We start from the raw sequence: 15,398 nt of genomic DNA, 5'->3' as shown, positions 1-15,398 counted from the left end.
TCAGTGATGAGAGAGTCATTGATAGGCTGCCTCCTGCATGCCCCCCACTGGGGAGCCTGAAACCCAGGTATGTGCCCTGACTGGGAATCGAACCATGATCTCCTGGATCCTAGGTCAATGCTCCACCGCTGAGCCATACCCGGTGATGAGGCACTCTTTATACTGGAATTAGGGCCTAATCCAAGAAAATGGCATCTAAAATTAATCCAGCCATGAATAATCTTAAAGACTGAGTCTTGAAATGGGGACCTTAACTAGAAAGTGTAGGGATCAGGGTTCTCTCAGATACCAGTGAGATAAGCTGACTCATGCTAGTTTAAGCAGAATGGAGAAATTTGTTAGAAACATATCATATTTTATGTAATCTAAGGAAATGTTGAACCGTTTGGCCTTTGGAATGTGGAAACTAGGAAAAACAGGTCTTAAAAGCAGAGGTTTGTGGTTAGGTCTTTTAAAGTTAATTTATAATTTCCAGCATGTCTTTTAGTTCAAATTCTAAATTTTGAAGGAAGAGAATTTGGTTGGCCCAGCTGATCTGTGTTGGTTTCTCTTCAATCAGTGATGGTCCACAAAGTGATCGTACAATACAGATACAGCTGAGAGGGTCTTCCCTGCTGATTGTTTGAAGAGAAAGAAAGTTATGAGCAGAGGCTGGGCAGATAGATCAGCAGTATGTTAAACAATGGCCGTCCAGAGGAGCTTTGACTCAATGAAGCACTTACAACTGCTGATTTGGGAGTTAATGTGAAAGACTAGGTACAGTGCCCACATATTCCAGATCCTGCTGCCTTGGACCCTGTCCTGTTTTCAGCATCTTATCAAGTCTACAAACAGTGAGTCGTCTATATCCACAGGTTTCACATCTGCAGATTAACCTAATAATTCATACTCATTCTTATAAATTAAGAATGAACATAATTATATCTCCAGTTGAAGATGGAAAAGTGAGGTGATTAAGGTACTACAACTAGAGATCATGCAATGTTGTGAACACTTATAGTAGACATACTATGATTTTGCTTATAAAACACCAATTTCTCCTTCTTTGGATTATAGTAAATGGTGAGGAAGGAGGTTTTAAAACTTGATAGTCTAAGAACATTTACCTTAGTATAGTCAAGAGATAGTAGTGGCTTTCATTACATAGGCTTGGGGAGAGATAGAAAAGAAATGTATCAACAATAGACCTGGATTTCCTCAGTGATTGTTTGGCAGAGGGGATGGCAGAGGAAAAAGTGGGATAAGACCCAGGGAACCAGTATAGATGCAGCTTCTTAACATCTTTCACGTGTATCTATACCAACCAGCCTTCCTTTATTCACCCTTAAAGAGACTTAGAAAATATTGCCTTGAGTTGTATACTCTAGCTCTAAAACATTGTTTCAGCTAAATAACAAAGAATAGAGAGGGAAAAATGTTTAAGATTTGTTTTTATAAGGCTTCTCTAGCTCCCTTTGACTTTGGGAAATTTCCACCCTAAATTTGGACCACAGAATCAGAACTGTAGAATTTTAGCCTACAAAGAAATTGTACAATTTATTTGATTCCTTCTACGTTTTTTCCATTTAATAAATGAGACGAATAAGGAACAGCAAAGACAAGGCTGAAGTAACCTGTGTATCAGAAGCAGAGCTAAACCCAGGAAATCCAGGTTTGCTAATGACAGATTTAGATACTTTCACTATAGCGTGGAGATTAGAAAATTCATATTAATTTACTGAATTAATTTACTGTATCACTTTGCATATTGCACCTCTGTCCCACTCTCCTTTAAGATTCAGCAAAATTTTTAATGTGAAAGAATAAAAAGTGGTTTCGATCCTCTCTCTCCAGAGTATCAGATTTCTGAAAATTGCTGACACAAAGCCCTTCTGGAACCAAATTTAATATAAAAGCACAGAGCATGCAAACAAGGCACAAAGCCAAACTTTAGACATGAACTAAAGAGATAAAGAATTAACATGGTGCCTTGTTTAAGATTAGGCTTTAGTCTTGCATTCCTGTTCTTTCCTGGTCAACAAGAAGCTCTGACCCCAAACTGTGGTTGCACACCTGGACCTACGACAGACAACGAGCTACTTATCAAATCTCACTTTTTGGGCAATGTCTGTTTAGACATGCTCACCCCACCCCCATCCTGTTCTACTTCAATGTCAGAAGGAAATGAAGCCACAACTAGAACAAAAAGAGCTCTCACACCTTTTGTCCCCTATCTCCTCCCTCCCTCCCTCCTCACTGCCTTCCCCACATAGAACTACTCCACCCCAGTGGTGCTCTAGTGTGACATCCCTGTCAGCCTGAGGGAGGAAGGATGAGCAGGGCCTGCAATTTCAGGCAAGTGACACCCAGCAAACACAAGCTTCTCTAAGTACCAGGTCTGCACAAGAGGCAAGTCAGAACAATGGCAATGTCACTGGAAGAATTTGTCCACTCTCTTGACCTCAGGACCCTCCCCAGAGTCCTAGAAATCCAGTCTGGCATCTACTTTGAAGGTAAGCACCATCTGATGTCTTGGCTGGTTAGAAGTGCTTATATAGTGTAGACTCTTGGGAACTGAAGGAAGAAATTTTTATAGGACATATATGAGTTCTGTTAAAGGGAAGGTAATTATAAAAGAAAGTAATTAACTTACCAATGGTCAAGACCCAAGAGTGTTGCAGAAGAGAGGGGGGTGAACAAAGGCAAGGAACTGAGTGAAGCTTCTCAAGATTTCATAGGCCTCCAAATAGTTCTACATAAATGGTGAATTACTTCTACCTTTTCTTTGAAATTGGTTGTAATGAAATAGTGAAAAGTTACCCATATTTATGGTTTTAGAATATAAAAAATAAAATTTAGTTTTTCTAAAACAAAAGTAACTATTAAAAGAACAATGCTTAGAAAGAAAAATTTACCAAATTCTTAACTACTTCTCAAGGTTGCCTACGTCAATGCTTCTTGTACTCTTTCTGTAGGGACCTAATTCCTAATTTTAAAAATAATGACATTTTTATTTGAAGGTATAGAAATTAATGGTTTCTAACCGCAAGATACTTTAAAAAATGTATGTTGAAAAGTCAGAATTCAATTTGGATTATCGATTAATAATGTGTTTTGATGTAACTTACTATATTAATTCAGCAAAAGAATGTTAAAGCCTAGAGATTCTATCTACCCTAGAATTTTTTAAGCAGTTAGTTTGAATATATGCAAGAAAAAGATTCATTTTCTCAGCAAATATATATTTCTGGTCGTAATAGTGGTAGAATTCAGACAGTAATAAAATTAGATACAGAAAAACTACTGGGAAAATAACTTAAAGACATGTTGGTAGGCAAATCTTTTCTGTGTGTAGACAAAAGAATGTTTTAGATATCATATTATAAAATAAGACTGACAAAGGCCAGATCCAATACACACACACACACACACACACACACACACACACACTCACCTGTTGGTGCAGGCTATCATCAGCTTAATATTGGGTTTTGTTTATTTGTAAATTGATTATCTGAAATAAAACCATATTTTTCCATTTATACAATATTATGAAATATATTTTTTTTGTTCATAAGTCAGCCCCCAATCAGTTTTTGTGTCATGGTTTGTGTTATGGAGGCTTTGCATAGAAAGTTGGTCTACATGTCTAAATTACAAAGATATTTTCCTATATTACTGTATATCACCTTTTCAGTTTTATATTTCCTATAGTTTTTAATCCATTTGGAGGACACTTTGCTCTGAGGTGCAGAGGGATCCAATTTTATTTTTTTCGCTATAAGAAACCCAACTTCCCAGTACCATTTACTAAGCTAACCATCCTTTCCCCATTGATTTGCGTTGCTGCTTTTAAGTTACTGGATTAATCTGTCTCTGAAATATCACTTCTATTCCATTAGTCTATTTTTTTCGCAGTTACGCCAAAATCACCCTATTTTTGTAACTATGGCTCCGAAATAAGTGTTAATATGTAGACTACTCCCTGTTTTTGCTCTTTTTTTTCTAAGTTGACTTAGCTATTTATAGACTTTTAAAATATGTTTTTAAAGAAATCAGTTATTTAAGAAATTCAACTAGAATTTGTATTGGATTGGATTGCTTTTGTAGATTAACTTCAGAAGAATTGCTATTTTTATATTGTTTTACAGAAGAACATAGTATGTCTCCCTCTGCTTTCAGACCCCCCTCAAACACTTTACTACTATGCTAGAAAAAAGTGTATATTTAGGTGAATTTTTACAAAGTATGCACATTTATGTAACCACCAAACTGGACAAGAAATAAAAAGTTATGTATTCTAGAAATCTCATATTGTACCTTTTCTCAATCATTATCTTCCACCCTCTGCAAAGATAGACATTATCATGACTTTTATAAAGCTTGTAAGCCACTATCCAGTTACAAGCTTTATATAGATGGAAAATTATAGCATGTGTCCTTTTCTGATTGGCATGTATGTTTAACATCATCTTTAAAAAATTAATCCATGATGGTCCATATAGTTTATTCATTTCATTTGTGTGTAATATTCCATTGAATAAATATACCGCACTTTTTTATGCATTCTACTTCTACTGGACATTTAAATGATTCCTAGTTTGGAGTTGTTACCAGTAATGTCATCATGAACATTTTTGTACAGGTGTGTTCACATGTATATGCATTCAGTTGGGTATATAAACAGGTGGATTTGCCATGTCATGTTATATGTATGTTCAGCCTTGGTGAATAATGAAAAACAATTTTCCCTAGTAGTTTTATCAATTTACATTTCCACTGGCTGGGTATGAAAACGCTAATTAATCTATGTCCCTGGCAACCCTTGATGTTATCAGTCTTCATAATTTTAGTTATTCTGGAGTATAGTGGTTGTAGTTTGCACCTCCTGGTGACTGATGAGATTGAGCACCTTTTCATATATTTAAAGTCCTTTTGGAGATGCTGTTTTATGAAAACATTGTTCATGTTTCTTGCCCATTTCTCTATTGGGTTTTATAAACTTTTTTATTGATTGAACAAAAAATATATATATATTGGGTTTTGTGACCCTTCATCAGTTACCTGTTGCAAATGTCTATTTCAGTCTATAGCTTCATATTTCATTTTTAAAATGGTGTCTTTTAATGGAAATTTTAATTTTAGTGGTAGTGTAGTTGGTTTACAATTGCTTTCTTTTTTATGTGTTGTCAAAGAAATTTTTATTACCCTAAGTTCATGAAGATATGCTCTCACTTTAAATTTCTAATTGTTTTCAATTACAGTTTACAGTCAATATTCTTTTGTATTAGTTTCAGGTATACAGCATAGTGGTTAAACAATAATATACATTACATAGTAGTCCCCCCAGTGTTTCAAGTACACATCTGGAACTGTGCATAGTTACAGTATTATTGACTACATTCCATATGCTGTACTTTACATCCTCGTGACTATTTTGTGACTACTTATTTGTGCTCCTCAATGCCTTCATGTTTTTCGCCCAGTCCCCCATCCTCCTCCCCTCTGACAGTCATCTGATCTCTGTATCCATGAGTCTCTTTCCGCGTGGTTTTTCATTTAGTTTGCTCTTTAGATTCCAAATATAACTGTGATCATATAGTATTTGTCTTTCTCTGTCTGACATTTCACTTAGCATAATACCCTCTGGGTCCATCCATGCTGTTGCAAGTGGTAAGATTTTGTTCTTTTATTTTGGCCAAGTAAAATTCCATTGTATATATGTACCACCACTTTTTTTATGCACTGGTCTGTTGATGGGCACTTGGGTAACTTCCATAGCTTGGCTATTGTAAATAATGCTGCAATGAACATAGGGGTGCATATAGTAGTGTTTTGGCTTTCTTCAGTTATAGTCCAAGAAGTGGAATCGCTGAGTTATAAGGCAGTTTCATTTCTAATTCTTTGAGGAAGGTCCATACTGTTTTCTATAGTGATTGCACCTATCTGCATTCCCACCAACAGTGCGTAAAGGTTCCCTTTTCTTTACATTCTTGCCAACATTTGTTGTTTGTGGATTTATTATAGCCATTCTGACAGGTATGAGGTGATATCTCATTGTGGTTTTAATTTGCATTTCTCTGATGATTAATGACGTTGAGCATCTTTTCATATGCCTGATGGCCATCTGTATGTCATCTTTGGAGAAGTGTCTATTCCTGTCCTCTGCCCATTTTTTAATTGGATTGTTAGTTTTCCTGGTGTTGAGTTTGAGTTCTTTTTAAATCTTGGATATTAACCCTTTATCAAATATATCATTGGTGAATATCTTCCTACATTCAGTATGTTGCCTTTTCATCTTATTGATGGTTTCCTTTGTTGTGCAAAAACTTTTTAGTTTGATGTAGTCCCATTTGAAGATATTTTCTTATATTGTCTTTTAGAGATTCTATTTGTTTATTATTTACTGTCTTTTTAAGATCTGCAATCTACCTAGAATTGCCTATTTTTTAAAATATGGTTTGAGATTGAGATCAGTGTTTATTTTTTTCTTCTATGGAGCCAATTGTTACAGTGGTTTTTGTTGAAAAACTGTCCTTTTCTTTCTCTCTTACTGTGTTGTATTAGTCATAAACAGTGTCCATACATGTCTGGGTCTCTTTGCACAGCTTTTATTCTGTTCCATTCATGTAATTGATATACTTATACTAATTTCACCCTGTCTTAATTAATGTAGGTTTGTGCCAATGTTATATGTAACTTATATTACATATGGTAATATGCTGCAGAGCCATGATTTTCAAAGTTGACTTCACATTAGACATATCTGGGAAGTATTAAAAATATAGATGCCTGGGTCTCTCCTCAAAGTCTAAGAATTTAATTATGTAGGAGATAAGGGTTACCATGAGGTTTTAAAAAAAGCTCCCTGATGACTATGACATGCAGCCAAATTTGAAAACTGCTAATTCTCTACTACTATAGAATAAGTTCTCCCAATTTATTATTCTCCTTCAAGTTTGGCAGCTTGACTTTTCATAGACCTTTTAGAATTAACCTCTCAACTTCCACAAAAATCCTTTTGGCATTCTGATTAACAGTGCATTGGTTTGGAGAGAATAGGTATCATTTAAAATTTTCTGATCCATAAACCTCATGTAGCCATTCAGTTATACAGCTTTTTTTTCATTTTATATATTTTTTGTGTATAGAATTCTTCACATATTTTTCAGATTAATTCTTAATTATTTGGGGCTTTAAAAAATTTTAAATGATATCTTTTGAAGCTCTCATTTTCTTTTTGCTTTGTTGAATTCTAAGAATATATCTTTAGATTACTTTGTATTTGTTTTTGTACACATTCATGTTTTCTGTGAATATTGGTGGATCTTGTTTATTATTTTCAATGATTGTTGTTTTGTTTTTCTTTAGTTAAAGAACTGGCTAGTGCCTCTAATCTAATTTTGAAAAAGAGTAATGGTAAAGGACCTTCTATTCTCGTTCACAACCCCAGAGAGAAAGTTTCAATAATTCATGTTTAAATAGGATGTTTAAGTTTAAAAGTTTCTAATTTTCTAATAGTTTTTAAAAAATTATGACTGTGTTTAATTTATCAAATATCCTTTTTGTGACTTGTGATATACAAAAATGACATTTGATAAATTAAACATATATATGTATATTACATTGATTAATTATTTTAAATGTTTAACAAGACTTTTATTTGTGGAGTAAAACAAATTTGGTCATATAACACTGAATGGTTTACAAATTTTTTTGTTTTAGGAATTTGTATCTCTTTTAGGGAATGAAATTGACTTAAAATTTTTATTTCTTATAATTTCCCAGCCAGGTTTTTCTATTGAGTTATATTAAACTTAAGAGACTTCTTGGGTAGAGACTTTTGCTATTTTCTAAAAATGTTATGCAAATTTGATGTTACTTATTTAACTACTTAGCAGAATTTCAAAAAAGCCACTCTAAAATGGAATTTCTAATGTAGAAATGTTTTTAATTATGACTTCAATTTTTAAAAATATCTTCCCATTCACCAGGATAGTTCATCTCTTATTATAACAAACAAAAAATAAAAACCCTTCTTCTAGTTTATGTATAGAGTTTATTAAAATATCTCCGTGGAGATCTTATATATCTTAGACAAATTCCTAGAATGCACACACGTATGTGTGTGTGTGTGTATATATATGTGTATATATATATATATATATATATATATATATATAATGTCAGCTGATGATCATATTCTTCCTTTTTTCTCATTGGTTATCATTGAAGTGGGAAATGCAAGTAAATAATAGCAGTACTTATTAACTCTCCTATTAATTCTAATAGCTTATCTTTTTATTTCATTGGTTTTCCTAAATAGATATTGATGTCATTAGAAAATATCAAGAATTGTATCTTTTCCCTATGTTTTACAACTGTTTGTTTTTTCTTATTATAGTAGAAAACTTTCTTATTTAAAAAAATACATAAATGTGGATAAAAGTCAAACTACAAACTGGGAAAATTGTCACAATATATATAGCAGACAGAATGTAAATATCTAAGTGTATAAGAAATTATTAAATAACAGTAAACACCAAGTGAATGTAAAATTTTAAAATGAGAAAAGGCCCGGCCAGGCGTGGCTCAGCGGTTGAGCGTCAACCTAGGATCCAGGCGATCGGGGTTCGATTCCCAGTCAGGGCACATGCCCGGGTTGCGGGCTCGATCAATGACTCTCTCATAATTGGTGTTTCTATCTCTGTCTCTCTCTCCTTTCCTCTCTCTGAAATCAATAAAGATATATTTTAAAAAATAAAATGAGAAAAGATGTATAAAAAAGGCAGTTCACATGCCTCAATCATATTAAAAATTTGTCAGATTTACTACTAATAAGATGCAAATAAAGATTCACAAAACCCAATGTAGGCATGACTGTATTAAAATTAGGAGAAGCACAGTTGTTGGGTATGTAAACTGTTACAGACTTTCTAGGTATCAACAGGGCAATATGCATCAATATATAATATGTGCATAAACATATGACCTCTAGAAATTAAGTTAAAATATACTTACAAAAAAACAAAAACAGTGATTATATGAGAATGATCATAGGAGCATGTTTTATACACAAACATCAAGTGAATCTGAGCATGGAATAGCTTATATAAAGTACAATAATATAGTATCAAGCAGTGTTCAAGGGGCTAGAATTATAGCAGGGGAAGAAAGCAAAGCCCTCACCCTATTATATTCCAGTGGATGGGACAAATGAAAAACATATGATAGTTTTAAAATATATGCACGTGTCATGAAGAACTAAATAGTATAACAAGGAGGAGGGAAGAGATTATTTTTTGAAAGGGTGATTAGGGCAGATATGTCAGATGAGATGAAATTTGAGCAGGGGCCAGAATAAACTGAAGAAATGAGCCTTGCACATATCTGGAAGAAGAACATTCCTGATGAGGACAGAGCAAGTGCAAATCACATAACAATGTTCTTCATCTAAGAAACAGGCAAGAAGCCAGTGGGGATGAAGCATTGCACCTGAGGGGAAGGATGGTGGGAGATGTGGTGGGGAGGTACAGATTGCATAGGCCTGAAAGGCCAGAGTAATGCATAATATGGTACAGAGTGGGCTTGGGAACAGGTGCGGGCCTGTAAGATAAGGTGATCAGGGAAGGTTACACTAAAGAGCTGATTTAGGAACAGAGACCTGAATGTTGGGAAGGAATCAGCCAAGGAAAGATCTGAGAGATGAATGTTCCAAACAAAGTGAACAGCTAGTGCAAATAGCTGGAGACCAAAAGGGGCTTAGTCTGTTTGAGGACGAGGAAAATGTCCCTGTACCTCAAACATACAGAAGAAAGCAGAGAGGAGAGTCTATAAGAAGATGTTTAAGGAGTGGGCAAGAGCATTTCAAGGAGTTTAGATTTTATAAGAACCGCCAATCACCAGTTAGAGGCAGGAGATTGACAGGACCTGATTGCTGTTTTGGAAGAATCATTGGCAGCTCTTGGGAGAATCTGGCAAAACTACAATGAGACACATCAGGAGACCATGCAATAATCCTGAAGAGAGATCATGGTGATTTTATTTAGCTTGAAATGGCCAGTTCAGGATATGCTTTGGAGATAGAAATGTCAAAACTTGTTAATAAATCCATGTGAGGATCACATGTATGCACGTGAAGAGAAGACGTAAAGGAAAATTGCAAGAATTCTGACTTAAAACACTAGATTGGTATTTGTGCATTTGGCAGAGTTGTGAAGACCAAGGGAGGAAGAGGTTTGGTGGGAAAAGCAAAAGTTCTATTTTGACATATTAAATATAAAAATTTATCCAAGTGGAAATTTTTAGTAGACTATTGAAAACACTGTTTTGGCCACAGAGTAAGCTCATGGCTGGAATGCCCCACCCATGATATAACTGATCAGGATTTTATTTGATCACAAACCTTGTCAGTTAAAAAAAAAAAAAGTACAAACTCTTTATATTAATATTTATGGTCAGTCTAAATTATACACAATAATAAAAATTGTAAGAGAATAAAGGTAAAATTAAGAATATTTTAAACAATTTCAATTTTTTACTAATAAAATCCATTTTTCTCTCATAAGGGTTAACTTTATTATACTATATTAACTATTAATATATTTTAGTGAAAGCAATATTACTGAAAATTATTGAAAATATTAAATATTTTTACTGAATACATCAATATTTATGGAAATGTTGATTTAATATCATGTGATATAATAATTCAAACACATGGTTGTAATTTATTTATGTCAGTACTTGTTTTGAAAGCTAGCTCTTAAAGATACCTCATAAAGGCCCAATAAGCACCATATATATATACACACCATATATAATATGCCCTTAGAGCAGATTTATCATTATGTTGGTGACTATCAAACTGTACGTGAAACAATCTCCATAAATCTGACTTTGGCAGTTTCTTTAGATAGCAATTATGTGCAGCTGATGACAAGTTTGTGCTAGGAATAGAAGTGTCACTCCATTTTCTTATTGATAGGTTCTGCAGTCTTTAATTCTCAAGTGTCTTTGTAGGCATCTTGCAATGTTATTATTTATTTTGTGAGTTAGTGTAGTTAAAAATAGATTATAACAATTATTAAATCAACTTAATGCACATAAAATCCATTATATGGATATATGCAAGCAAATGACTGAATTAGGACAATGATTTTTTAACTCAGTTTTTGGAATTCCCAATCCAGCTTAGTATATTATAGACTATACATGTCATGTGACCATCTGACGTAGGACATAATTAGGATTTTTAAATATTAAGTACTAGTAAAGTTTAAAATTAAGTATTAGAAAGCCTTTCTATTAAATATTAGTATTGTATAATTTTCTTATTTGTTTTATGTCAAAATGAATATGAATTGAAGCTCTAATGTTTTCTTTTCTTACCTCACATCTTGTAACACTCTATGGAATATGTAACCCACTTTAGATAACCCTGTTGGAAGATTACATAATTGTATCACAAATCCCAGATTAAAGATCTGGGTAAACTAGTTCATGAAAAATTATGATACACAATATAGACACCTTGATCTGTGTCATCATGGCATCCTAAATTCTTTGAAAGAACAGTTTGTAGCTAAGAAAGAAATTTGAAGAATTTTAGCTAAGAAAAAATTTGAAGAATTTTAAAAATTAGTGTTCATTTATTCTATTTTTCTCCTTTTGAGTAGATCATAGGATTGCACTTCCCAACACTGTTGTAGCATAAGACTTGCACTGGCCAATGTAGTAAGAGCAGAAGTAATGTGTATCATTTGGGAAGCAGATACTTGAAGAACCAGTTTATAATTTAATGTGTTCTATCCTGATAGACCATTCAAAATGGAGCCTTCAACAGTCTGGCTCCCTGGAGGACTAGAGTTATTAGAGACCTGCCCTCACATGTAGTAGAATAAGAAATATACCTACCTTATTTAAATTTGTAAGACATTGAAGTTTTTTGTTATTTCAGCATAACTTAAACAATTTCCTGACTGATACAAGTTGTATATATTATTGCTGGAATTGCATTTATTAATTACCCGTTTTGTAAATTAGACGTCAGACTTGTTCTGGAGAGAGTCATGCAGTGCCAGAGAAGTCACTTGGGTAATAATGCTACCACATGTTCATGGAAAAGTGAGTTCGCTTTTTGGGAATCCATTGTACATCATCGCCTCCTGAAATGAGACTCAATACATTTAACTGAACTGACTTATTCTCACAACTGAATGATCGAACTTATGAAATTGGGAACAATCTACCAACTTAGCTTCTGGAGTGTGAAACTTTATTATTTAATGTTTTAAAGGCGGGACTGAGGGGACCAAAATTATGCCACCCTGAAGCTGCTTTGGGGATATTGATTTTAAGCTGTTTATTAAGACACAAAAGATTCAGAACCTTTGACCCTGCCCCCTTTCCTTCCCAAGAGATTCAAACAAAGAAACCTGCTAAACCTGCTTCAGGAAGGAGATTTTAGGATGCTGCCTTAGCCTAATTGAATTAAGCATGGGCTTCAGGCTGGTGCCTGTTGGCTCAGTACCCGCTGTCCCAGAGTTTCTGAGCCACCTAGGGGGATTTTCCTTACATGTGTGTTCTGCTCTTCCTCAACTACATGTAAATCACCCACTCTTTATTTTTTAAATTTATTTTTATTGTTGAAAGTATTACAAATGTCCTCCTTTTTCCCCCATTGATCCCTTCCACCCTGTACCCCTCCCCCAAGGCCTTCACCCCACTATTGTCTGTTTCCAAGGGTTATGCATATATGTACATAAATTCTTGTGTTAATCTGTCTGCACCCACCCACCCATCCACCCCAGCCTTCCCTCTGAGATTTGTCAGTCTGTTCCATGCTTTTATATTTTGTAAAGCACATGTATATTATTACCCTTTGAAGATACTATGAATAATGTATCATTTCACATTTCTACTTAAAATGAATTAGGACTGCAGTTTCTCCAAATCTTTACCAAAACTTGGTATTGTCTATTTTTTATATTATGGCCAGTGGTATCTCATTGTAGTTTTAATTTGCATTTCTTTAGTGACAAATGATGTTGAGCATTTTTTTTCTGTGCTTATTAGCAGTTTATTTGTTTTTTAGATACAAGTCTCTTCAAATTGTTTGTCCATCTTTGTCTGTCTTCTTGTTGAGTTATAAGAATTATTTCTATATTCTGTATTCTGATATTTGACTTACAGATATTTTCAGAAATTGCAAATTTACTATTGCAGTTATATGTTTTTACCCTTCTGTAGTTTGTCTTTTCATTTTTTTAATGTCTTTTAAAGCAAAATTTTTAAAGTTTTGATGAAATCCAGTTTATTGATTTCTCTTTCTTTAGCACTTGTCTATTAACAAGACCACAAAAATTTTCTCCTATGTTTTACATGGGGGCATCTCCCAGACCACCCCAGTTTTGATGATTTTCTGGAAATACAGAACTCAGAGAAAAGCTATTTTACTTAGAGTTATGGTTTATTACAGGGAAAAGATATAAAGTCAACAAAGGAAAAACGCTCATATGGCAGAGTCCTTGAGGGAAAAGGCATGAACTGCCAGTTATTCTCTCCCAGTGGAGAGATTTAGATAGTGCTTAATTCTTCTAGCAATGATGTATCACAAGAGGGACAGACTATTTCCAACTAGGGAAACTCACTCATACCTTTGTGTCCACGATTTTTATTGGAACAGTGACATAGGCATGGGGTATTTTTGTGACTGATAGCTACTGAGTCTTCATCCCTTCCAGAGGTCAAGTGATAAGTGTGATCCAGGACTATCAGGTGAACAAAAACAGGAATTCACCATTAATCACATTGTTAGCATAAACTATCTGGAGTGGCCCAAGATCTCAGATACCTGATAACACTCTAATCTGGCTGGATGTTCCAAGGGCTTAGATGTTATCTCTCAGTTGTGTGTCAAGGCTAGTGCTGTCTTTGGAAAGTGCAGAGTTTGAGCACCAGGGAAGCCCATGGAGTTAACCCTTTGCTTCCCAGTTTTCTTTGAAAAGAGTTTTATCTCTTATCTTTACACCTAATTTTCAGTTGAGTTAGTAACAATTTTCTAAAGTCTTAAATCCTAGTAATAGAAAAATTAAGCAACTTTGTTCAGTTACTAAGGATGCTGGGAACAACTCAGAAAAGACTTTCTAGTTGAGAGAGACGTGGGAGTTTACCAAACAGATATCTGGGTGAACACTTCATCAAAATGTTGTAGCAGAAATGTGTTAATATATTTCAGAAAAAGTGAGAAACCAGTGAGGTTGGAAGAAGGAGGAGAGTGATCAGAAATGATAACAGAGAGGAAATGGTAGGGAACCATATATGGTCCTCTTGGACATTCAAAAAATTTTACTCTTAGAAGAATTGGAAACTTGGATATACTAACGTAAATTAACAAAAACAACTAAAACAATGATAGAACTTTTCATTATGTATTTAGATACCATGAGCCATTTCTTTTAACTATCAAGAAAAAGAATGTTGATGAAACCACACGTATATTTGCAGAAGTCAGAGCATAGTTTTGTTTAAATGAGCCCATAAATATAATGCTCAAAGTTATATCAGTTTTTAAATACCATAAAGATGACTTCCCTCTCTTGAACAGTATGATTTTTAAGCACCATGTTTTAAATATATTAAATGTTGTATTTCTTTTTCTTGCTAAAATATATTAAAATTAGGGAAATTATTGCATTAAATTGTATATCTATCTCACCTCATTTCTTCCTTATTTATTTCTTCCTTTTACAAAAGAAATAAAGTATGATTCTTGCTTAGAAGTTGCTTAAAGTATGATTCTTGCTTAAAGAACTCCACAGGACAGTAAAAGGAGATAGATTTTTTAAATCAGTATTTATCATGTAATGTGAAAGGTTCTCTGCTAGACATAAACTGTTTTGAGAACATTGGAAAGAGCACAACTTATCACTCAAATCAGAGGAAGCTTTTAACAAGTGATAGAGATATTTTTGCAGACTTTATAGAAGATGAGGGGGTAAATAAGAAATTTTCAGAATAAGAAGTGTTTAGAAGGTTATGAGAGTTTGAAAATTTAAAATATGGTCCAAGAACAGCTCAGGGAACAGTAGGTAATTAGTTAATCTGTGGTCTCATTTTAAGTGGCTTCTGAACTATAATCAGGATATTGAATTTATTCTGTAATCAATAAAAATCTATAAAAGGATATTATTTTTATAATATGTTTTTCTTATGATAAAAGTAAAACTTGTTCATTGTAAATAATTTAAAAGTGATACAAAAAGCTAAAGAATTTCTGAGATACTTAAGGCAAAAAAATCAGCTCAAATGGTTAGACTTGATTCTAGTAGACACTGACCAGATGGATTTAAGTCAAACAGTAAGTGCTAATAGCACCTATTAACAGAAAGGAAGAGAAGACAGAATCTATGGTCTTT

The 15,398-nt window shown here is 33.8% G+C and overlaps 1 protein-coding gene across 1 annotated transcript in view; it reads left to right on the top strand.

Annotated features, from left to right (window-relative positions):
- Positions 1-2,401: 2,401 nt before the first annotated feature.
- The window catches only part of THEMIS (thymocyte selection associated), a gene marked incomplete at both ends in the record, with an annotated part of 108,325 nt that continues 95,328 nt past the window's right edge, over positions 2,402-15,398 (top strand). The window contains one exon of the mRNA XM_081141436.1: positions 2,402-2,492. Within this exon, the coding sequence (XP_080997562.1) occupies positions 2,402-2,492 (91 nt within the window). The remainder of the gene's footprint in view (positions 2,493-15,398) is intronic.

This window comes from Miniopterus schreibersii, assembly GCF_964146895.1.
Source record: "Miniopterus schreibersii genome assembly, chromosome: 6".
Lineage (NCBI taxonomy): Eukaryota > Metazoa > Chordata > Mammalia > Chiroptera > Miniopteridae > Miniopterus > Miniopterus schreibersii.
This window is presented reverse-complemented; position numbering and strand designations above follow the sequence as displayed.